The following is a 24,150-nucleotide window of genomic DNA, read 5'->3' as shown; positions in this document are numbered from 1 at the left end:
GCTTCTCCCACCAATGGGGAAACCGAGGCAGTGACATGTCGCACAGCTCCTATGCTCAGGATTCCCAGTTTACCTGGATTTTCTGCTCAGGCCTGACTTTCAGCTTCCTGTTCTCCTGACCGGTTCACTGCATCGTCCTTGTCAAGTGACACATTTTTGTTTTAACAAATAGGATCACTATTTGAAGCTAGTTCTCTTCAAAACTTTGAAGGCGATACCCACCATCCCCTTTCTTGTTAAGCCTCCTTTCTCTCTTTCCCTTGTCTCTGCTAAGTGTTTCAAAGCTAGTCTGACCCTAAGTCAGCAGAGGTGGAGAAAGGAAATGCTCCCCTGGGAGGCCCCCCCCCCCCCCCAGCAAATGAGCGACTCCTCTGCACGTGGGCACCCGAGAAGGCATTAGTAATCGGAGAAGGTTCTCAGCACCCTCACATCACACCATGCAGGTGGCCGCTACTCCAAGCGCAATTAAGAATCTAGCTGTGTGGGTACAACTGGTTCACCAGAATCACTAATAAATATTTCATGAATGAAAAACATGCATGGGTTGCTCTGATGCTGAACTTTTCTCCCAGAAACCTAAAGCAGAGAGAAGTCTTTGTTTAGTTTGTTTCCCTATAATACAAAACATCATTATTTCTGCTGGCATGGATGGTGAGCCAAGGCAAAGTAAAAATTCAAAACATCATAGAATTCTTTCATTCGTTGCCCAGTTATTATTGAGCACCTACGCCAGACACTGTTCTAGGGGCTTGGGATACATCTTGTGGATGTAAAAAACATTCAAACCTGTAGAGAATTTTTGTAAGATTTTATTGGGGGTAATCTGACAACAATCGCCAGGAAGCAGGATCTCAAACGCTCTAGAGAATAAAGGTTTTGCAGTTTATGAATTTGAAATTCAGGAGGGAACATAAGGAAGGTGGGAGAAAGTGAGTGGGGATTGGATTACAGATTTAACAAGATTGTGTGCTCTCTTGAGGGTGGTTACACCTTCCAGGGTATTATTTCTGGCATTTCAAAGGTGTGATAAACCAGATGCACAAGAACAATGAACAGGGCCGGCTGAACACCTTTCACTAACGTAGTTAGAAGCCTGGGGCATGACTACCCACCATGCTCTGCCCAGTTAGATCACCCTTTGAGGTTACTTTCCATAGAATTGACTTTTTAGTCCACAATCTGATAAAAACAGGCACAGATAACTGCCCTCAGAAAGCTTCTATTCTGGCTAGGAGAGCCAGACAAGAAATAAACATAATGAGCTAATTCTATCGTGATATAGAAAGCAAATACTATGAAGTAAAGGAAAAAGTAGAGCAGACTTAGGAGGTTGAGAGTGAGGAAACAGGTTGCAATATTTTCAAAGGCAGGCAGAGGAGAAATTAAGATTTGAGAATGTCTGGCCTGGCCGGTTTGACTCAGTGGTGAGAGTGTCGGCCCACGGACTAAAGGGGCCTTCGGCTCTGGCCTGGTAGCTCAGTGGGTTAGAGCAACGTCCCTAGACACCAAAGCTGGGGGTTTGATGCCCGGTCAGGGCACATACAAGAATCAACCAATGAATGCATAAATGAGTGGAACAACAAATTAATGTTTCTCTCTCCCTCCCTCTTGTTAAAATAAATCAGTACATAAAAATATTAAAAAAAAAAAAAAGATTTGAGATTTGGCAAAAGCTTGGAAGAGCTAGCCAAGGAACTACCTGGGTGTTGAGGCTCCCAGCAGAGGGACTGAACTGTGGGGTCAGCATGAGGACAGAGTTGTTGGGAGAGAAGCCCAAATGGGGCAGAATAGCGATGGGGTCTGAGAAGGGGAGAAGCCGCACCACGCGGGACCTAATGGGGACTAACCATGATGGAAACGCCCCCTGCAGGACCTCCAGCAGAGGACAGGCTGCAGGGTTGAACTAGAAGATCTAAAATTCAGAGCTCAGCTCAGCTGGGCCTGTGTGGGCTTGTTCAGTGGTGTGGCTGCTGCTGGACCCTCCAGCTAGATTCAGGGCAGAACAGAGTCTGCTTCCCCAAATCTCCACAGAGACTGCCCCACCCTCTCCTATGCCCCAGGCACGCTGGGCCCGGGAACAGCCCATTCCCGCCCCAGCCCCAGGCAAGCATGTAAATGAGGCTTTGTCCCCTTATAAGGGGCAGGTCACCACCCCCTACCCCAGCCTTCCCGCTCCGGCCTAGAATCCTTCAGCTCCTTCCACGTGGGGCGGAGGATACCCATTTCGCCTGGCCTCCTTCCAAGACCAGCCTTGCAGGTAAGCTCCCTTAACAAGCTGGTATCCTTGGCGTTGCCAGCCTCTTTGGTCTCTCAGCCCCCGGATTTACCTCGGAGCTTGGGGACGGCTTTGGGTGCTGTCCTCCCTCCATTTTCGCACCACGCTGGATTATTTCCCAAGTTCAGGCCCAGGTGTATCTTTGGGAATCGGATCTTTTGTGGTCTCATGTCCTCGCACGAGGGCTCTGAGCTGGGTGCCACTGTTCCTGATGAGGGCAACAGTAAAGAGACAAAAAGAGCCCGTAATCTTCAAGAAGATTTCCCTAGGATAGAATTGTTTTAGGTGTAAGTGACCCTTTTGCTTAACATGAGGGAAACTTTAAAGCGCTTGCTTTCCCCTTCCCCATTAAAAAAAAACAACCAAATTTATGACTTGACTAGTAATACCTCACAGATAGACTACCAGAAATAGACCAGTAGTCCTACAAAGTTAAATTTACGAACTTGCTGAGGCAGGGGAAGCCATGCAGGAGAGGGAAGGGGGTGCCTCGTGGAAAGGGGAGTTGGGGGCATTGCTTACAGGGTGGAAGCTCATGCTGGGTGATTCTGAGGGAAGAGCAGGCCAGCTCTGCGTTGGGTGCTGTCCTGAGATGGGGCAGTTTAGGAACTGGGCGTCTGGACAGTCTTTGGGAGGTGGGAGGGAGGAATGAAGTGGGTCTGGGGAAGTCACTCATAAAAAAGCTGCAATTACTCAAAGGGACTGTTAGTCCTTCTGCAGCCGTTGGTGTGGCCTTGAGAGAAACATTGTTTTCTGTCCACTTTGTTACTTTCCTGGTTTCAGTTGGGTACATCGTGGTCTGATTATTAGTGGGGTGGATTTTCACTCTCAAGGTAGAGACTAGAGAAAAGCAAATTTAAGGGCTTATGGAAACCTGTCTGTGAAAGCTCAGGATTTATTTTTATTTACTTTTTTAGGACTATTATTTTTCTTTTTAAAATCTTTATTGTTGAAAGTATTACATATGTCCCTCTTTCCCCCCCCCATTGGCTCCCTCCAGCCCACCCGTCCCCCGTCCTCCGCCCCAGGCCCTCACCACCCTATTGTCTGTGTCCCTGGGCCATGCATATATGCATACAAGGTCTTTGGTTGTTTACCCCACCCTCCCCTGCCTTCCCTCTGAGATTCCAAACTCTGTTCCATGCTTCCATGTCTTTGGATCCACTCCGTTCATCAGTTGTTAAGAAGCTCAGGACTTAATATGCAGCATCGTTTTAAATATAAATTAGAAGCTGGGATATTTTGGACACCTTTTGTTCATTATCTATTAAGTATTAACTGCGTCGTGAAGCCCAGTGATCAGGGTTTTACATGGACTCATTTAATATTCGCAACCACCTTTGGGGTGGGTATTGTAAAAACATTTGTTTAAGCTTATTTTTAGAGATCAGGCAGGAGCACTAAGCGGTAAGTTAACCTGCTCAGAGACAAATTGCTAGGAACAGGAGTTATTGTGTTTATTACTAGGCTCCAGGCACTAAGCTCAGTGGTCCCCAGGCTTGTTTTATAATCCTCACAGCAACCTTATGAGGTAGCGCCTGTTACCATCCCTTCGAGAGATGGGACAACTGAGGCTCAGAGAAAACGGGTGTCTTTCTAGCCCAGATTCCTACAGCTAGTAATTGGAAGAGCCAGTAAGTGGGAAAGGGAATTTAATTTAAGCAGATCTCAAATCCCCGCTCCCTCATCGCCCGCCACTCCACGGAACCGGCCTCTGCTAGGAAGTACTCCCCGGGGCCAGCCTCTGGAAATGTGGACTTCGGTCCCCGAAGTGGAGCCTGGGGGCAGTAGCGGGTGGGGCCCACCTGGCGGAGCCCGGCCCCGCCCCTCTGGGCGGGGCGGCCCGGCCCACCAATCAGAGGGCGCGGGGGGCGGGCCGCGGGCGCTCCGGCTCGGGCCCGCAGTTGGAGCGGCGAGAGCGCTCGGAGACGCGACGCGGTGCCCAGGGGAGCGAGCCAGCGCCTCAATCTCCTTCCTCTCCCTTCCCGTCGCCTCGCCGCCTTCTCCTCCCCGCAGCCGGACCGGAACTATGTGATCCGGAAGTTCCGGTGCCATTGCTGTGTGGGATAAACAGTAATGGCGGAGGCTGCAGCTCCCGGAACAACAGCCAAACCATCAGGAGCAGGAGCGGCAGCGGCGGCGGTGGCAGCGGCCTCCCCCACCCCCATCCCCACAGCCACCTCCCCGTCCGCGGGGGCGGGGGGCGGGGGCGGCGGCGGCGGCGGCGGCTGGACGAAACAGGTCACCTGCAGGTGAGACGTTGCGCGGCCGGCGCTGGTGCAGGGAGGGGCCGGGGCCGCGGAGGAAGGGCGGGCGGAGGAGCGGGGCGGCCGGCGTCTCGCCGTCCCCGCGGTCGCCGCCGCCTCCCCGTCCGCGCGGCGTCAACCCCCGCCCGCCGCCCTCCCTGCGCCCGGCCGTGCGAGGCGGCGCGCGGAGGGAGAGGTGGGGTGACTCCTCCCTCCTTTCATTGTCGCCGGTCCCCACCCGCTGCCGCGGGCTCCGCAGGTGCGGGGAGGGAGAGCTGCGGGCCCGGGAGCGCCGCCGCGGGTGCCGGCGAGGTGGCCTGGCTGCCGGGGCCGCCGCCGTGTCATCGGATGGTAACGTCTGCTCGCGGCCCCGCCCCGCCCCGCCCGGAGAAGTAGCTTTTGTTATTTCTTTGTATGTTTATCGAGGCTGGCGGTTCTGAGCTTTGTCTGGGAACCGTGTGCCGGGCCGGGCCGGGCCGGCATCCTCCGCCCCCTGAGTTTTACGAGCTGCCGTTCCTCTCCCGGGGCGAAATGTTTCTCTTTTTGAAACCCACGCCTCTCTCCGTTGCGGGGAGTCAGAGACCTGCAGCCCGGAGGAGAGGGTTTGTTTTGGCTTGGTATGTCAGAGGAAAAAGTATTTTTTTTCTTCCTTTTAAGTGGTTAGTGGATGGCTCTTATAGGAACGTGTATACGCATGTTAAAAACTGTCAAGCTGTCATATATAACATATCTATATATAAAATAAGGTTAGAGCATTTAGTTGGATGTTATGCTTGGGTTTTAAAAATGTGATCAGTAGGAGCAGAAGCTTTCATGTGCAAAAATCCATCCGAAATGCCGGTTTCATCTGGGTGAGATAATTAAGACGCAAAGATATTCCTAATATACAGAACTCACTGTTCTAGCATTAACGGCGAGTTTGAGGCCCTGCCAGTCTTTAACATGATGCAGTTAACGCCTAGATGATAAGCTTAATTGCCTTCACTTTGAGGACCAGGATGGGGGAAGCATAGAGGCTGTTTCAGGTAGACCCTAGGAAAGGAATTGAGTGCGGTATCCCCCAAATGGTAATTTAAGAATTCCAATCCATGTAACTACGTGCTGCAGTTGCTTGATATGTTCTGGTTGAGTCTTGAAAAAAATTAAAGTGCTAGTGTAACTTTATATTCCTGAATTTTCCAGTCATTCGCCTTGCAGCCCCACTCTACATTCATACAATGAACTTAATCTCCCTTGAAGATGTGACCTCTTTAAGGACTCCATCCAGTGCCTCCATTTCCCTCGCCATCTCCAATCTAAGTAGGCTCGGAAACCTCTCACCAGCCTGACATACTTAGCCTCCAGGTGATCCTGCCGTGTCTGTAGCGAGAGCCCAACTTGACATCTCTGCACAGAATTCACTGTCACTTCCTGTGCTTCACTTTCCCCGCTGTTAGGTGCTTTTTCCTTTTCTGGTTCTCTTTTTCTAGTTCCTCACCAGCAACATCAGAATTCAGAACACAGCTTACTAACTGATTGTTCTTCTTTGCCTGCATTTAGGATCTTTGAGTTAATGAAATAGCCTGACTGTTCCCAGACCAGCGGGAACAATTGATTTATGTATTAAAGAAATTTACATACCTGAGTAATCTAGTATTCGGGGGAGAAAACACTACACAGGCTTAGACGTGCAGGGTTTTGTTTTTTATTTTTACATAAACCTGTCAATAGCTTGCTAGACAGTTATCTGAAAAAATGCAGATTAGTTGATATGTCTTGGTTGACACTGTTTTCAGTTATTTTAGGTACCAACATGACCTATTTAAAAAAACAAACACTTTATTGAACAGAGGAGTATCATGATATCTTCATTTATTCTAGACTTGAGCTCTGAAAGCAGGGCTATTTCTTCATCCTATTTGTAGGTACCTGGCATATTCAGTAACTACTTGAATTGATGTTGATAAAGCCACACCTACAATTATCCACTTCAGTATAGACTAGTAATGTTCCTCTGCTTTCATTAAAAAAGAAAACACCATTTGTGAATTAGCAAAGACAGAGGACTTAAATGGGACATATGTATATGTCTTTCTGGGACTGCCTCATTCAGTTATTCAGTGAATAAGCATTAGCGCCTACACGAGAGTGTGCTAGATGTTAAAGGGAATGCAGAAATGCACTGTATTAGGAATACACTTGATCTTAGCCAAAAGCCCAAGAAGTGATAACACTGTATTATAAATAGTTTCAGTGTATTTGATAGCTAAAACTTCTTTGAGTCCAAGATGTGTTCTAGTGTTTGTGTCCATTTCCCCTCATTCCTAGGATTTTGGCTTTCTTCACCTCTTAGAGTATAATACTCTTAGAAGTTAGTACTTGTTTGGAGGATGGATATTTGTTTTTAATTGCTCAGAATCTCTCCAAATTCTATCTTGTGTTTTATTTCTGCAGCTTAAGAAAATCCTAGGTATCTCTTTCTCAAGAAACTGTATTATGCTGCCCCCACCAGGCCGTAAGTGTGGTTAGTATAGCTTAAAAATGAAGGAAAAATTTCAGAAGGTCTTTAAGTGCTCTGATATCTGTAGGTGAAATTCATTGCTTACAACTCTGGGTTTGAGGGGAAGGTACTTGAAGTCCTCCAGCCTAGGGAGGTTTAATTTGCTACTGTCACTGTGATTCACCACGGCCCCCAGCTCTCTTCGACAGGGGCACCAGCCGAATTTGAATGGTGTCTTTTAGGAAACAAACCGATTATGTGTATGGGTACCGAGGAGGTAAAAGCAGAATAAAGCATGGTTCTTAACCACCAGGAATTTACAAGCCAGTTTGAGAAATAGGGCACATTAAAATATCAAAGTGAGAAATGTAATAGTAGATTAAGTGATTAAATCTTTAATTAATGATCTGTAATTTTCTATAAATTCCTAAAGAGATTGTTAGATTGTTACAATGCTAGAGGAACTGTGAGCAGGCTAATATATCTTGATCATGCTTAGGCTTCCAAGAGGTAGGTCAGGGGATTCTCGTCAGTGGTATGTCTTTATTACCTGACAATGTCTGCTTGGAGTCACAGAATCTTCCAGGTGGAAGGAACTGCAGAAATCTATGGCTCAGAAGTCTTCACCTCAGGGATGGGCAAGCTCAGCTTGGGCAGGGGCATCAGGTGGATTTTAATGGTGTCATTTTTATTGGTTTGGTTTTGGCGAGAAATTCTTGGGAGTGGGTTGCCTTTTTTTGTTATCTGTTATAACTTACACTATCATGCCAGTTGCTTAGACTTACACAGAGATAGGTTGGCAAGAAGGGATTTCACTGTGAGAAATGTCAATAATTCTGGGTATACCAACAGTGTTAGTACCACTGCAAGGCAAAAGGCAAGAACCTAAAACCCAGACCACACATACCAAGTAAATGTGAAATAATGCTTAGTACGTATTTGGCCCTGACTAACTAGGGCTTGTATTCTAGTGTTTCTGTTGATTCTGCAGTATCAGGTGACTTGGTGCCTGCTTGAATTCCTCCAATGATGCTCATTATGGACCTCAGGAACTTCTATTGCCAGCGGTTCTATTTCTCAATCCAATTTATTCGTTGACTTATTTTTTACTCTTTTATTTTGAATTCTAGAAAAATTTCCACCCATTATGGATATTAAAAAGTAATATTGGTGTAGGTGTTGCAAAAGTGTGAAGGTAAGGTGTCATGCTGAACATTAAGATGCAGGTATTAGGGAGTTGAGGTCCTTGAAGCAACTGATTGAGGAAACAAGGTTAAGTAAGGTCAGCAGCTGTCAGGTAGTGATTCCTGGATGACTTAATTTGACATAAAGAAGAGCATCATAAACCTAAGTGCAGCAATGCACTGAACAAGACCATGGCAGAATAGGGTTTAAGAACAAACCTGAAATTCCAAGTACTGTGCCTGAGATTTAGGAGCTACTGCCCAGCTTTATCTCTAGGTAGATGTTTCATCAAGCCTTAAAAACACAGGCAACTCTGACATCAAATTGACCCCAAATAAATAGTGAGGGTATAGGCACTCTTGTCTTACTTAGAATGTAAGAGCAAGTGTTCCCACTGGGGATGGGACAGAAAGCAATTGTATTCAAACAGTGACACTGTTTCTAAAGAATAACCTATTTTCAACTGTGGATACTTTTGTAGAAACTCAAAAGCATGACTACTCCATAGTAGTGATTACAATGTAGTTATTTACTTGCATAGTAGTTTTGTTAAGTTTTAATCACTTCACTTAGTGCAGTCAAAAGTTATCTTTTGGACCCAGCCAGTATGGCTCAGTGGTTGAATGTCAACCTATGAACCAGAAGGTCACGGTTTGATTCCCGTTGAGGGCACATCCCCAGGTTGCAGGCTTGATCCCCAGTGTGAGGTGTGCAGGAGCAGCTGATCAATGACTCATCACTGATGCTCCTGTCTCTCCCTCTCCCTTCCTGTCTGAAATCAGTAAACATATATTTAAAAAAATTATCTGTTGCTACAGTGTAGCTCAAATTTGGGCGATATGGCTCACAAACAGCTTTAAAGTTTACACAAAGTAGCCCTGTAGCTGAGAGAAAGTTCAAACCCAAGTTTGATTAGGTTAAGTATAATTTTTGTTTTGTTTTTTGCTGGGGTAGGTTAAGTATAATTTAACCTACCATGTGTTTTGTTACTGGAGGCCCAGTGCACGAAATTTGTGCACTGAAGTGGGGTGGGGTGGTGGTGGTCTTCAGCATGACCTGTGCCCTCTCGCAGCCTGTGAGCCCTCACTGCTCCTACCACCACCGCTGCACTGGCCAGCCGTGAGCCCGGCTTCTGGCTGAGCAGCGCTCTCCCTGTGGGAGCGCACTCACCACCAGGAGGCAGCTCCTGCGTTGAGCATCTGCCCCCTGGTGGTCAGTGCACATCATATCGACAGATTGGTCTGGCGTTCCGCCATAATGGTCGCTTAGGCTTTTATATAGATGGATTTGCAGTCCTAGGACATTTACGGATCTTAACAACTTCCCACCAGAGTGGTATTCTTTCTTTCCATGTTATCTGCTGTGAAGATCTACTTGCAGGAAATTGTGCTGAATAACCTTCCACATTTTAATTGGGGACAGCCTTAGGTAAATGTGAATTTATTTTCTGTGTATCATTCCAAATTAGTGGGCAAAGTGGAATGTGCTTACTGATATTCTACCTACACCCAGGAAATAGGCACTTTTTCCTTTACTCTGTACCGGTGGTGCAAGGTGCATATTTGGGGAGGTGTAGCCTGCCAAAACTAAATCTCCATAACCCTGCTCAAGAGAAAGACTAAAAGAAGAAAAACTAATCCTAATAAGTCAGTGAGGGAATGATGGGGTTGGTGTGTTTTTTGGTTCTACTCACTTTTCAGGATTAAAATGAAACCCTTATTGCTTCCCTGATCCACAGTCATTTAGAGAAATGCAGGTTGCTGCTTGCCTTAGCCCCCTCTTACCCCAGTTATAGATTAGAAGGTCTGGGATAAAGTCTCAAAATGTGCATTTCTCGCAAATCCCCACGTGCTGTTGGCGATGCTGGTCTTGATCCACTTAGCGGCCGCTGAGTCCTGCTCTGACACAGAGGGAAACTGCTAGTTCAGTACACAGGCATTCCGCTAAGGCACAGGGAGATCGTTCTGCTAATCGAGGACATACGATGATTTTCCTTCTTCCCTACCTTTGCAGCAAATTTTGCTTGTATGGTTACATGTGGCTTTTAAATAATTAAAATAGTTTCTTGAAGTGAAACAAGCGGTAGTCTGACCTGGTCCAGTCTTCATTGTTTCTTGCTTTTTTATTTTTTCCTCCATCACCATTTATTCCTCTGTACCCTCTTCCACCTCCACCCATCCCCCCTCCCCAATCACCACACTGTTTCTTGCTTTTAATCTTAGGTTTTTATTTATTTATTTTTTAGCAGATTAAACTGCCACTATGGCTAAAGTTAGTGAAAAACAAGAATGTACCCATTAGGATTATAACTGGAGAACAGTTGTCAGACTTAACCTGGGAAGATAAGATTGACAACATCAAAGTTTAAATTTAAACTTTGTGTCTATAGGCAGGCTCCTGTGGTGCCTTAGTGGATAACTTTATGGTCGTAGTCTAGTTCTACTTTCTTTGTGCATTTCACATGTTTTGTGTAGAATATAATCATGGGTATAGGATTAGTATACAGTACTAGTGTATTGCTGGTGGAATATATTGGTCATGAATTGGCTCCATCTCGTTTAATCCAACTGTGTGGTTCCTTGTCTCACAGGTATTTCATGCACGGGGTTTGTAAGGAAGGAGATAACTGTCGCTACTCGCATGACCTCTCTGACAGTCCATACGGAGTGCTGTGCAAGTATTTTCAGCGAGGGTACTGTATTTACGGAGACCGCTGCAGGTAAGAATTTGTTCACCAATCAGTTGTGTTCAGTGGTGGATGTGGAAAAATTAATAAAATTCATAATCCCAATAGCTTTATAATTTCTAGGGTTAAAATAATGCTTTGAAAAGGACTTCTTAGGAATGTTAGTGCAGTGACAGAAATCTCTCACTTGGAAGGAATATTAATACATTTTAAAAAATGAATTTGTAACACAATTCTAAGTTTAATTAATGCCCAAGGAGCAACTTCTGCAAACCTAGGGATAGGGAGTGGTGAAGGTATGTTTGTGTATGACATTTCCTTTTTAAACCAAGAATGAGATGCATATTGGACCAAGCGGGACTGCTTTCAATTCTCTACGGTGAGAACTGGTTTCAGTCTCACAGGCATTGGAAAAGTGAGTGTATTAGGTTGCTAGTTACGAGGGTTTGTCATTCCAACCAAACTTCCCTAAACCTGTCCCCGTCTCAGCTCCCAAGAATAATTATAAGCTAAGATTTAGGGAAAGTGCTTCAAGAATATCTCTAGTATCTAATTCAGAATGTTAGGGAACCAAGAGGGATTAATTAAGTAATTTCTGTTTGTTGAATTGGCACCATAATCCTGTTAAGTTGCAATTCAATAATGGTGGGTTCTGCTTCAGAATTGCGTAGAGCTTGCTTTATATTCCCATTTCAGAAAATATCTAGGTGTATGAATATGTTATTTATTGATGCTACACAAATTATCCCAGAATTTAGCAGATTAAAAACAATGATCAGTTTCTGGGGGTCTGGAATGTGAAGGTGGTTTCCCTGGGTGGTTCTAGCCCAGACTCTCAGATTTATAGTCAAGATTTGGTGCAGGGCTGTCATAATCTGAAGTCTTGGGGGGCTGGAGGATCACCTTTCAGATGACTACTAACGGGAGACTAGTTCTCACCACAGGAACCTTTTCTTGGGGCTCCTGTGGTGCCCTCCCTCTTGGCGGCTGGCTTTCCCAGAGCAGTGGTGCAAGAGAGCGCAGGACACAGCCACAATGGCTTTATGACCTCGTCTCAGAAGCCCTCACTGTTGCTTCCACTATGTTCTGTTTATTACAAGCAAGTCACTAAGTCCAGCCCGTGTTCAGGAGGAGGTTGGGTTCCACCTTTTGAAAGGCGGAGTATGGTAAGACAGATTGGCAATGTCATAGCTAATTTGAGTGTCCCTATTAGATAAGAATTGTGTCAACTGTTGGGTTCAAATGCTTAGAGTTCAAAAGACTAAGACGTTATTGACGGGTGAGACATTAATGTTAGGTCATCACATATGTTTTATTAGGAAATCTAGCAAGAATAGAGAAAAAAAAGGTCCTTTTCATGTGACTGTAGGAGCTTAGAAGTAGAACTCCTGATGTCTGAGAGTAGCAGTCAATAATTTGCTTTAATTTTTTTCATTGCAATATTACTGGAAAGGAAAAAGTGGCACAGTGATACTCTCCTCAGAAAATCCCAGTATGTCCTTAAGTTTTCTTTATAATAAGGCTACAACTCCCTCTTTGGGGAATGATGCTGTTTTGAACTGGATGTAGAGCACTTATGATAAAGTGAAAGGAGTTAGGGAAACCTATGTACTAGGGTTCTGCCTGAAAGGGGAGTTGGGTGATATCCTTGGGACAGGCTGATGAGGGTGATTATTACAAGCTGGATTATAGACAGGCAAGGCAGGAATCCTGGGGGGGGTCTGGTTCCATGACTGCTTGTTTTTTTGTTAAAATTATGCTTAGGGACTTAAATCTACTTTTCACTCTCTAGGGATCTTTTTATACAACTTCACTGATGCCCAGGGATTTAAAATAATTTAACTCCTCATCCAGGGGATAGTTTATAGTGAAAGACAGTATTCTAGTTCCAGCAGTTCAGAAGTGGTACCACATCAGTGTTTCATAGTGGTGGTGCTGTTATCTAGTGAGGCCAGGTCATCAGTGTTCCTTAACACACCCCCTGGAGAAAGAGGCAGTATTGCCTTGGTTGACAACTGCTTTGGAAGGTTTTTGCCCTGTGGACCTATTAAATCTCATACATTAAAATTTTTACGGGCAGACATCAGACCGTGGAGTGATTGGGAGTAGCGGGTCGCAAGCCAATCTAGAGAAAAGTCTCTCTTGCTTAGAACGAGGGGAAACGTTGATAAAATGTCCTTAGGTAGAAATTGATTGTATGTATCAGAGTTTTTGCAGAAGGTGAAAGAAAATTTCATACTTGTTTCAGTGTTAGCTTAGCTTTAATTCATCACTTAACACTGTGACTAAAAAGATCAGTGGTTCTGTGATAATCCATGAAATAATAACTATAACAAAACTACTCTCACAGACTGTGAATCTAATAGATGTGAGAATCCTCTTAAGCAGGGGTTGGCAGACTCGCTCCACGGGGCGAGAGAAGAAATATTTCTGGCTCTGCAGGCCATAAGGGTCTTTTGTAGCACAAAAGCAGCCATGGATAGTACATATAAGCTGATATGTTAGATAGGAGTAGAGTGAAACTTTAGTTTGAGATACTGAAATTTGAATTTCATATAATCTTGTGTGCCATCAAATGGTATTTTTTTCAACCACTTAAAGATGTTGTGACCATTGTTAGCGCTGGTTGGATTTGGCCTGAGGGCCTAGTTGGGCATCTCTGCTCTTAAGGAGGTCCATGGTTCACCAAACCACTTTTTAAATTACATTTATTGTGGTGACATCCTATCTAATTAAAGAGAAACATGGTAATTGGCGTATGACCGCTACCCTTCCCATTGGCTAATCAGGGCAATATGCAAATTAACTGCCAGCCAAGATGGCAGCCAGGCAGCTTGAAACTAACATGAGGCTTGCTTGCTTCAGTGACGGAGGGCTCCAACGTTCCCCGCCTGCTGCTGCAGGCCTCTGAGCTGCAACTCTAAGCAACTATGTAACAAATATAGAAGCTAAACAAAACCCCAGAAACCTGCTTTAGTCCGCCAGCAGGATTGCAACATTGTAAGCAAAGGCCAGAAACCTACTTTCAGCAGCGGAGGCCTAAGAGCTGGAGCCAAGCCTCAAAGCTAAAGCTGGCCCAGAATAAAAAAAGAAAAAAGAAAAAAAGGAGCGGGTGGGAGCTTCAGTCACCCCCAGCCTGAAAACAGCCCTCAGCCCCTCACCCAGACTGGCCAGGCACCCCAGTGGGGACCCCCAGCCTGAAGGGTGTGTGACCAGCTGCAAACAGCCATCATCCCCTCACCCAGGCTGGCCAGGCACCCCAGTGGGGACCCCCACCCTGATCCAGGACACCCTTCAGGGCAAACCAGCCAGCCCCACCCATGCACCAGGCCTCTACCCTATATAGTAAAAGGGTAATATGCCTCCCAGCACCGGAATCAGCGGAGCCGCGAGGCCTCCTGGCACTGGGATCAGCGTGACAGGGGGCAGCGCCCAAACCCCCTGATCGCCCTGCGGCTCTGTGTGACAGGGGGCGGGGCCACAACCTCCCTATCCACCCTGCTCTGTTCGTGCCCCAACCCCCTGATCAGCCCTGTTCTGTGCCTGATAGGGGGGAGCTCCCCAACCCCCTGATCGCCCTGCGGCTCTGTGTGTGACAGGGTGCGGTGCCCCAACCCCCTGATCGGCCCTGCTTTGTGTGTGACAGGGTGGCGCCCCAACCCCCCGCCCCCCCCCCCCCCCCCCCCGGGCCCTGCTCTGTGTGTGACGGGGTAGAGCCATAACTTCCCCATCGGCCCTGCCCTGAGTGTGAGAATGGCAGCGCCCCAACCCCCTGATTGGCCCTGCTCTGTGGGTGATAGAGGGCGGCGCCCCAAACCCCTGATGGGCCCTGCTCTGTGCGTGACAGGGGGAAGTGCCCCAACCCCCTGATGGGCCCTGCTCTGTGCGTGACAGGGTACAGAGCCCCAATCCCCCTGATGGGCCCTGCTCTGTGCGTGACAGGGGGAAGTGCCCCAACCCCCTGATTGGCCCTGCTCTGTGCGTGACAGGGGGTAGCGCCGCAACCTCCCCATTAACCCTGCCTTGAGTGTAACATGGGACAGTGCCCCAACCCCAAAATCGGCCCTACCCTGATCGTGACAGGGTGGCATCACAACCTCCTGATCGCCCTGCTCTGTGCATGACAGGGGGCGGAGCCCCAACTCCCCAAATGGCCCTGCTCTGAGCCTGACCAGGGGCTGCACCTAGGGATTGGGCCTGCCCTCTGCCACCCGGGAGCAGGCCTAAGCCAGCAGGTCGTTATCTCCCAAGGGGTCCCAGACTGGGAGAGGGCACAGGCCGGGCTGAGGGACCCCCCTCCCCCCTGAGTGCACAAATTTTTGTGCACCGGGCCTCTAGTTGGTTAATAACAAGTTTCAGGGGTACACTCTTACAATACATCCTCTGTAAATTATACTGTGTGCTCAATACCAGTCTGGTCTCCTCCATCACCTTATATTTGACCCTTGAAACTTTTTGGTAAACATCTTTCAGAATTGTAAGTCTTGGCTTTTACTCTTTTTTTTCTTGCTTTGACTTTAGAAATCTTTCCTTGGAAAACACAGTTTATATAGATCTACACTGCACTAAGGGAATAACTTTGCCTAAATAGGTAGACTTGAGAACATATTTTTGTTGTTGTTGTTTAGAACATATGTTTTTTAATGTCTTAGTCTAAATTTAAATACTGTATTTTCTCCTCAATGTAATCCCTTAGAATAAAGTTGTTTTTGTTTGATATACATTTCTTTTCCTGAGGAACTTTTAATTTAAAAGGTTAATGTTCAAAATAAATTTTCATTTAATAGTAGGGACCTTGTTTTATTCACATTTGACTCCTCAGTAGATGGTACTGTTCTTGACGTATGGTGCATGGCTATAACCAGGTGTTGATAAAAAAAAAAAAAGTAACCCAGTATATTTCTCAAATTTTTAGTCTGGTTTTTTTCCTTTTTCGTCTGTTCTTAAAACATTCTTCTCTATATCCATAGAAAATTGTAGAATATTTGAAAGCAAGAAAATTTATGTACAGATGTGAACTTTCTAGGAAATGTTCTGTGCTTTGAAAAACTTACCATACTTTGTTGATTCATTGATAAATTTGCCTTAAAACCAAAATGCACTTCTTTCAAAAGTTTTATTTGCAATTTGATAATCTATTAAGTGTCTAATGACTTTTGAAGTCATTTACCCTGAAATCCTTAAAATAAATATGGTAAAGGAGAAAGAACTAAAATATGGGTGTCATATTAATATATATTGATTTCAGAGAAGAAGGGGGAGAGAGATAGAAACATCAGTGATCAGAGGCAGAGAATCATTGATTGGCTGCCTCCTGCACGCCCCTTACTGGGGATCAAGCCTGCAACCTGGGCAGTGCCCTGACCAGGAATCAAACTATGATCTTGTGGTTCATAGGGTGATGCTCAATCACTGAGCAAAACTGGTTGGGCTATGCATCTTTTTTTATTAAAAATTTCAAATTTGATTTTAGAGGGAGAGAAGCTGATTTGATGTTTTATGTATTTATGCCTTTATTGGTAGATTCTTGTATGTGTCCTGACTGGAGATTGAACCCACAACCTTGGTGTATCGGGATGGCACTCTAACCAACTGAGCTACCTGGCCAGGGCTATTTCTGGATCTTGACATTTAATTCCTAAACCTCTGAAGCCTTTCTCTCTGGAGGGGGCATTTTAAATTAAAGCCTATCTTCTTTACAAAGCCCAGGTCCTCTTCTAACTTGAAGGCTGTGAAAATAAATAAAATGTTTTTCTGCTATCCCCCTTCAAGTCAGGGAATTAATCTGAAAAGTGAGGATTTGGGGCTAGATTTCCGAGGTTTCCTGTGGTTTTAAAACTAAACCAGAGCAGTGCTTCTGATAGTGAAAATGTGCTATGTATAGCTCTGGAACACTTGAAAAAGTGGCTACTGCACAGGCCAAGGAACCGAGTTCTAAATTTCATTTTAAGAATAAGTAGGTAGCCCTAACTGGTTTGGCTCAATGGATAGAGCATCGGCCTGCGGACCTAAGGGTCCCAGGCTCGATTCCAGTCAAGGGCATGTACCTTGGTTGCAGGCACATCCCCAGTAGGGGGTGTGCAGGAGGCAGCTGACCGATGTTTCTCATTGATGTTTCTAACTCTCTATCCCTCTCCTTTCCGCTCTAAAAAAATCGATGAAATATATTTTAAAAAAAGAGAAAAGAATAAGTAGCTAGTCCAGGCCGGTTTGGCTCAGTGGAAGGCATCGGCCTGCAGACCGAAGGGTCGTGAGTTCGATTCCGGTTAAGGCCACATACCTCGGTTGCAGGTTCCTCCCTGGCTGGGGCCCTGGTTGGGGCACGTGCAGGAGGCAACCCATCGATGTTTCTCTCTGTCTCTCCCTCTCTCTTCCACTCTCTAAAAATCAATGGGAAAATATCCTCAGGTGAGGATTACCAAAAATAAAATAAAATAAAATAAGTACTAAAAGGGGGGGGGGGAATAAGTAGCTAGATTTGGCCAATGGTTGCCATTTTGTGAAAAGTAGCTTACGATTTACATGAGACCTAGCATACCACTTATTTGACCATTTCATCGTCTATGTCACCTCTAAAATGATGAAAGAATACTTCCTTCATGCTTTTTGAGGAGCAGTAAGATGATAAAAGCATATTCATGATAGCTCCTTCCTCTCAGTGCTCAGTTTGCATGATTGCAGGCTATGGAATAAAATGCATTGGTTTTTGTAGCTGATAGCAGGAAACTCAAAATGATTTGTACTACAAAGCAAAGTAGGAATGTGAAGGTAACAGTTTGGATTTTAGTAATGGGAACATTTAAATTTATTTTTTGGTAAAATGTGTTCCATATTTCCACTTGTTGAATTTGAGTGTCAGCCTTGCTTTGATGAATCAGTCTGTTTTGGCCACACAGTCCAACGTTGTCTGTCCCTTGTCTTTGACCTTGTTCCGCAAGTGTGGTCCTGGGCCAGCAATGTGAGCATCACATGGGTTCAGAATAGGTGTCTGCCTTCGAACAATTTCCCAGATGATTCATGTGCACAGCAGTTTACAAAGAACCCAAGGACGGATCAGGGAATAGATATCCTATCTAGAGGGTTCTGCTTAGACTGCGACTACTGACTTTTAATTTATTTTTTTTTTTAGATACGAACATAGCAAACCATTGAAACAGGAAGAAGCAACTGCTACAGATCTAACTGCAAAACCATCCCTTGCTGCTTCCTCAAGTCTCTCACCAGTAGTTGGACCGATTGTTGAAATGAGTACAGGCGAGGCTGAGTCAAATTCAAACTTTGCAACTGTAGGAGCAGGTTCAGAAGACTGGGTGAATGCCATTGAGTTTGTTCCTGGGCAGCCTTACTGTGGCCGTAGTGAGTATTTTGAAGAATAAAAACAAGTCAGAGGGCTAGATAGTAAGTAGTGCATCAATTAACTGAGTTTTCACAACCTTCTGGTTGCCAGTCTTCACATACAGCCTAATTGTAATAGTCTAAATGAGTTACCTGAAACTGACAGATGGAGTGAAAGTAAGTGAATCCCCATAGTATTGAATTTAGAATGTTGAAAAACTGAAGCCTCCCTTTATCAGTACAGTTGCACAAGAGATACATAAAGAGCTCCCCACCCCCCTTTTACCAGCCTAATCTCGGAAATACCAGCATTAGGAAAAAATTCATTTCTTCCAAGAGTAAGAAAATTAGTTCAGTAAACTGTTCTGGAGTTCAATGAAAGTTCTTTTCAGTTAGGCTCTCGGTTTATCTGTCTGATCCATGTTGGACCTTTACCGCTCTCCTAAACATTTCAGCTGCCCCTTCTTGCACTGAAGCACCCCTGCAGGGCTCAGGGACCAAGGAAGAGCCAGAGAAGGAGCCAGCGGCCGTGGACACGAAGAAGCAGCTCTGTCCCTATGCAGCGGTGGGAGAGTGCCGCTATGGGGAGAACTGCGTGTATCTCCATGGAGACTCCTGTGACATGTGCGGGCTGCAGGTCCTACACCCAGTGGACGCAGCCCAGAGATCACAGCACATAAAGGTAAGTTTTTAGGATGACATAATGTTAATAGGTATGGGGACTATATTTTTCTTTTCACAGCATTGCCTGTTTTGTTCATTTCAGAGAAACTTTTGGTGAATTGAAATACTGGTCAGTAGGGATATTTTCCTTCTTGGGCTTTTTGAATGCTTTATCAAGAAATAAGGCCCTCACACTAAGAGATTTTTTTCTCTGGAGAGAGAAAGGCGAGGGAGAGAGAATACGAACCACTGATGTGAAAGGGAACATCAGGCTGCCTCCTGTATGCTCCCCCCACCCCCCCAAAATGGGAAACTGGGGGTGGAGATGGCAACCTGGGTATGTGCCCTGACTGGGTATCAAACTGGTGATCTGACAGTCCATCCAACTGAGCTACACTGGCCAGGGCTAATTGTACACTTTAAATGAGTGAATTACCTGGTATGTGAATTATATCTCAGTAAAGCTGTTTTTTTATGTGCAAATTATGTGCCTGGCACATAATTGCCACCTAATAAATGTTAGTTTCATTCACCCTGTTTTCTGACAGATTATAAATTAGGGCCTTAATCCCAATTGCATTTTCCATCTAGAAATGAGAAAGTCAACAAACTTAGCATGCAAACGGTCTTTAATGAAGATAACAGGGGTTGGCCTGCAGGATTGAGAAAATTGTATAATTTTTCGGTTCCTGAAGTTAAGTCCTTATTGTGTGACTTTTGTGGTAATGTCAAGTCCCAAATGTCAGTGTACTGTACTTGTGAATGAACAAAGCTGCTGTCAGATTGGGAACACTAACTCTTCAGCTGACTCTGGGTGTCTGAACACGAGTCATTAACTGTCCAGTGACTTGATAACACTTCTCTCTCCGCTTTTTCCAGTCTTGCATTGAGGCCCATGAGAAGGACATGGAGCTCTCGTTTGCCATCCAGCGCAGTAAGGACAAAGTGTGTGGGATCTGCATGGAGGTGGTCTACGAGAAAGCCAACCCTAGTGAGCGCCGCTTCGGGATCCTCTCCAACTGCAACCACACCTACTGTCTCAAGTGTATTCGCAAGTGGAGGAGTGCTAAGCAATTTGAGAGCAAGATCATAAAGTGAGACTCCTCCCCAATCTTCGTTTGTGCTTTCTATTTTGGGGAAGAATTTAGTGTCTTGTGCCAACTTTCAAGCAGATGGACCGCATTTAAATGCATGCATTTTATCCTGAAACGGGGGTATTCTTTGAATTGGGGTTTCTTGTTTGTATTTCAGCTAGCTTATAGGTTAGTTGGTATATTTACTTTTATTTGAATGAGGAAACCCTATGTAACAGTTAGTAGAAGCTTTTTCTGAGGAGATTGTTTAACGGATTAGCCCCTTTAGGCTCAGTGAACAAGCTTACCTAGCCCTGAATGTATGTTTCCTGACGTTTTACATTTGCCACTTTCCTATTTCATCCATTAAGCTAGCCAATAATCCACCATCCTTTAAAGATTGTTCTCATAACTGAACAAAAACAACATAACTTAAAACAGAGCAAAGTTACAAGAAATAAATTTATTTAAACGAAAGAAAAAGGAGTCTGTGTGAAATGTCTTCTTTTGTTGCTTATTTTAACCTAAGTTCTATATATATTTTTTTTTTAATGAACTGGCTAGCCAGTAAGCTGAATTTATAAAGGAGCTTGTCTTCCCTCAAAGGAAATGGTCAGTTGTGTGACAATGTTGGGAGCAGGAGATGCCCCCTGACTTGGAGTTTAAGTCTGTAAATCTGGAGGTGACGCACCAGGGTGTGTCCTTGAAGAGTGGGCCTGTGAAGGGGAATTTGCACTGCAGCCTGTTCATTGTTTCCCAGGTCCTGCCCAGAATGCCGAATCACATCTAACTTTGTCATTCCAAGTGAGTACTGGGTGGAGGAGAAAGAAGAGAAGCAGAAACTCATTCAGAAATACAAGGAGGCAATGAGGTATGAGCACTGCAGCCTTTTCTTCAGTCAAGATCCCAGCGGAGCTTGGGTTCACTTTGAAAAGAACAGGCTGCGTTATATACTCCTACCTCCTTCCTACCCTTCCTTTTACTTCCCAGGACAGTTTATTTTGTCATCCCCGGTAACACCCATTACGTGTCTTGCCATAGCGCAGTCCTTGGGGTGTGTGCCAAGGGACCATGTTACAGTGAAGTCTGTGCTTTTGTAACTAAAGCCCCATGACTAGGGCCCCATCTTTCTCAATCCATGTTATACTTGTCCTATGCTCTTAGGGTGGTGGGGTGCTTTCTAGAAGGTTTTCTCTCTCCTGGATCTGCCATGGTAGAGCTGTTAGATTCTATTTAGACTTGGACAGAGTATCTGTTTCTAGCTAGTGTTTCATGCATTAGCACACACACCTTTAAGAGCGCACCTTGGGGAGGGCCGTAAACTGACATACTGGTTCTATCCCTAGCTGTTTAGAGAAATCCTGGATGCTACTTGCATACAGACCTGAAATCCACCGTGAATAAGGGTTGCGATATTTTCCTTTCCAGCAACAAGGCGTGCAGGTATTTTGATGAAGGACGTGGGAGCTGCCCATTTGGAGGGAACTGTTTTTACAAGCATGCGTACCCTGATGGCCGTAGAGAGGAGCCACAGAGACAGAAAGTGGGAACATCAAGCAGATACCGGGTAATTCTCACTTTTTTTAAAGAAGGGAAAATCCCACCATCTCAGTGAGTCCTGCACAGATTGGGGTAGGGGAAGGAGAAAGTTAACTAACACTCAGGTCTGGGAGCGAAACTAGAGTATTAAAGCAGGAAACCAACCTCAGGAGACTGGGAGGGGCATGAGAGGAAGAGCTAGAACACTAAAACTCTAGTCTAAACCTGTGCATCATGTAGCCAGAGGGGAGGAATTGGTAAAATGGAACCCTAAATGAGAAGTCGGGTTCGCCATGCCCCGTGGTGTGCTGGACCTTTTGCCTTAGAAAGGAGAGAATAGAAGATACCACTCGACAGTGCCACCCCTATCATGGCCTTGTTTTTTACAGGCCCAACGGAGGAACCACTTCTGGGAGCTCATTGAGGAAAGAGAGAACAGCAACCCCTTTGACGATGAAGAAGAGGTTGTCACCTTTGAGCTGGGCGAGATGTTGCTTATGCTTTTGGCTGCAGGTGGGGACGACGACGACGAGCTGACAGACTCTGAAGACGAGTGGGACTTGTTTCACGATGAGCTGGAAGACTTTTATGACTTGGACCTATAGCAGCTTTGCGTGGCGTGTGAACTGGTCTGCTGAGCCCAGACAGTGGCTGTCCCCTGTGGTGGTGTGGCAGTGCCCGTGTCTCCTAGGCAGGCCTAGCAACTCCAGGTGCTGTCGTAATACTTCGTACCCAGGGCCTGTCTTCTTACTCCCTCACCTTTCCCCAAGGAGTATGTTGTTTCCTCTGGTTAAAAAGTTACAAAAATAAACCTTAAAGTTAGTTTTTTGTAACACGAACTTAACTGTCAGACAGTTAGTGTAGGTTTGTTGCGTCATCTGTTTTCAACCAGATTCACACAGTTGGAGGGTGTCCATGGACGTGCTGCACTCATTCTAAGGACCCAGGTTCAGAAGCCACAGCCTTGGCCCTTTTCGGGGGGTCCAAGAAGAGGTGATGGGTGAAGGATCTGAACTGTGGCAAGTAGCCTGTGCTACAGACCTAGAGGCAGATACTTGAGGTTTCTGCTAAAATCTGCACATCTGTGTTTTTATATGTTCCCTACCCCACAATCCCTACCCTGTGCACTTGTTCTGTGGTTTTGGTCTCTTGATAATTGCACACAAGTAATGACTACTGGATAATAATAAGCAGGTGCGAATGTGTGGAAATTTTTACTGTTCAGTATGACAGGAAGATTCTAAAAGAATGATTTACTGGCATAAAAGAAATGCAGAATTGAGGTTGACTCCCAAGAGCTGGTAGACTTGGCGTGTGTGAGTGCGAGTGTGTGGTAAGCCTCGCATCCCTGCCTAGGTGCAGTGTTCTTAGCCTTAGTGGAAAACCTTGGCTTAGTGGTTCAGCCTCGTGTGGTAACTAGACCTTACAGGACAAAGCAGTATGTTGGTAGCCGTTACTAGAGCAGTGCTAGCTTTGTCTGTCTATATGAATACATGGGCTTAGCCATAGAGGGTAAAACTATCTGGTTATCCCATATCTTAACACAAAACGGGGTTGTGGATACACAGTTGTATTTAATGCTTAATGATCTCTTACCCTCTCCAGTTCAGGCACCTTTTGGCAAACCTTTGTCCTCGTTTGAGGGGTTTTGTTGTGAGGTTTTTGTGTTTTTGTGGGTATGTGCCTCATTCCATCCCTGTACTTTGCAGGTAGACAGATGTGATTCAAAACTGTGTTCTGAGGTGTTTCTTGTAGTGGAGTCATTGGTTTGCAGTAATAAGTTATTCTTTCCCACTCAAGGTGGGTGGGGTTGGGTTGGTAATTCACAAGACAAGCTAAATTGTTAGAATTCCTTGATTGAAAATTTTAGCTTGAATTTTGTTGCTGTTTCCTGAAAATAACTTGGAGATGCTCCTGAGTTGTCCCATCGACTGCTTTTGATTCGTTGGATCCCACCCATTCTTTCACTTTAAGAAAAACAAGTCATTGTTACAGAGGTCTCTGTATTTTACAGCTGCCCTTTTGTAAGAAGCACTTTCCCAAATAAAACAATAAAAAACCCTAAGTTGTCTTTCTGTCTTATGTAATGAGCTGGTTGAAATACTGTTTTTCTTTCACTGACTCTTTGAACAGTTCATCAGTGAGTCAAATTTCTGTGGATACAGTGACATCTTTCCTAAGACATCTAGCCCGCTGAGAAATGTGTGAGAGGGGAACCTTGCCAACAGGATCATCAAACTAGTCTGTATTTTAGAATTTGTAAGACTAGCTATTAGGCCACCACAGGCGCTGCCATACGTGAACCTGCCTCATACCTGCAAAGAACAGGTAGATCCCGTGCTCTGCCTAATTCTATTATGAAATTTTATTAATAAAATACCTTTTTGGCATTTCTAGTTTTGATGTCTATTTAAGAATTTATGCTATTGAAAATGTTTCCACATGTAGGAGTTGTGTATATTGGCTTATTGTAGCCATAGTAACAGCTTGTGGACCCCCCAAGTAGCCTTTGTGAGCTCACAGACCAGCTGCTCCCACCCAGAAATGCCAGGCATCCACCCTAAGCTGCTGCTGCCAGGCTGGGGACCCCATGCCCCCAGGGATGTTGTGAGCCTGAGGCATGAGTGGAGGGGGAGAGACTTCTGCTTTTTGGTGTCCGGAAAGCAAGG

At 45.3% G+C, this 24,150-nt stretch overlaps 1 protein-coding gene across 4 annotated transcripts; it reads left to right on the top strand.

Moving 5' to 3' along the window:
* The first annotated feature begins 4,173 nt into the window (after window positions 1-4,173).
* On the top strand, window positions 4,174-23,546 carry MKRN1 (makorin ring finger protein 1). Of its 4 annotated transcripts, none has more exons than XM_059711976.1 (8): window positions 4,174-4,527; window positions 10,776-10,904; window positions 18,001-18,227; window positions 18,662-18,888; window positions 19,749-19,963; window positions 20,703-20,813; window positions 21,371-21,509; window positions 21,871-23,546. In XM_059711976.1, the coding sequence occupies exons 1-8, from the start codon at window positions 4,352-4,354 to the stop codon at window positions 22,084-22,086; spliced, it is 1,440 nt and encodes a 479-aa protein (XP_059567959.1). In that variant the 5' UTR covers window positions 4,174-4,351; the 3' UTR covers window positions 22,087-23,546. The 4 variants fall into 4 exon arrangements, with proteins under 4 accessions (XP_059567959.1, XP_059567960.1, XP_059567961.1 ...); XM_059711975.1 differs by lacking the exon at window positions 4,174-4,527 and adding an exon at window positions 5,011-5,138; XM_059711977.1 differs by lacking the exons at window positions 4,174-4,527; window positions 20,703-20,813 and adding an exon at window positions 5,003-5,138.
* The last annotated feature ends 604 nt before the right edge of the window (window positions 23,547-24,150 follow it).

The sequence above is a fragment of the Myotis daubentonii genome, chromosome 10, assembly GCF_963259705.1.
Source record: "Myotis daubentonii chromosome 10, mMyoDau2.1, whole genome shotgun sequence".
NCBI lineage: Eukaryota > Metazoa > Chordata > Mammalia > Chiroptera > Vespertilionidae > Myotis > Myotis daubentonii.
Note: the sequence above shows the minus strand (reverse complement) of the source record. Positions and strands in the feature narration are given on the sequence as shown.

Excerpts from the sequence above, each read along its gene's own strand:
- MKRN1 (XM_059711976.1), top strand. The coding sequence starts at position 4,352 with ATGGCGGAGGCTGCAGCTCCCGGAACAACAGCCAAACCATCAGGAGCA. Across the intron at positions 10,905-18,000 it reads ATTTACGGAGACCGCTGCAG|ATACGAACATAGCAAACCAT; the intron begins GTAAGAATTTGT and ends TTTTTTTTTTAG. Across the intron at positions 19,964-20,702 it reads TTTGAGAGCAAGATCATAAA|GTCCTGCCCAGAATGCCGAA; the intron begins GTGAGACTCCTC and ends ATTGTTTCCCAG.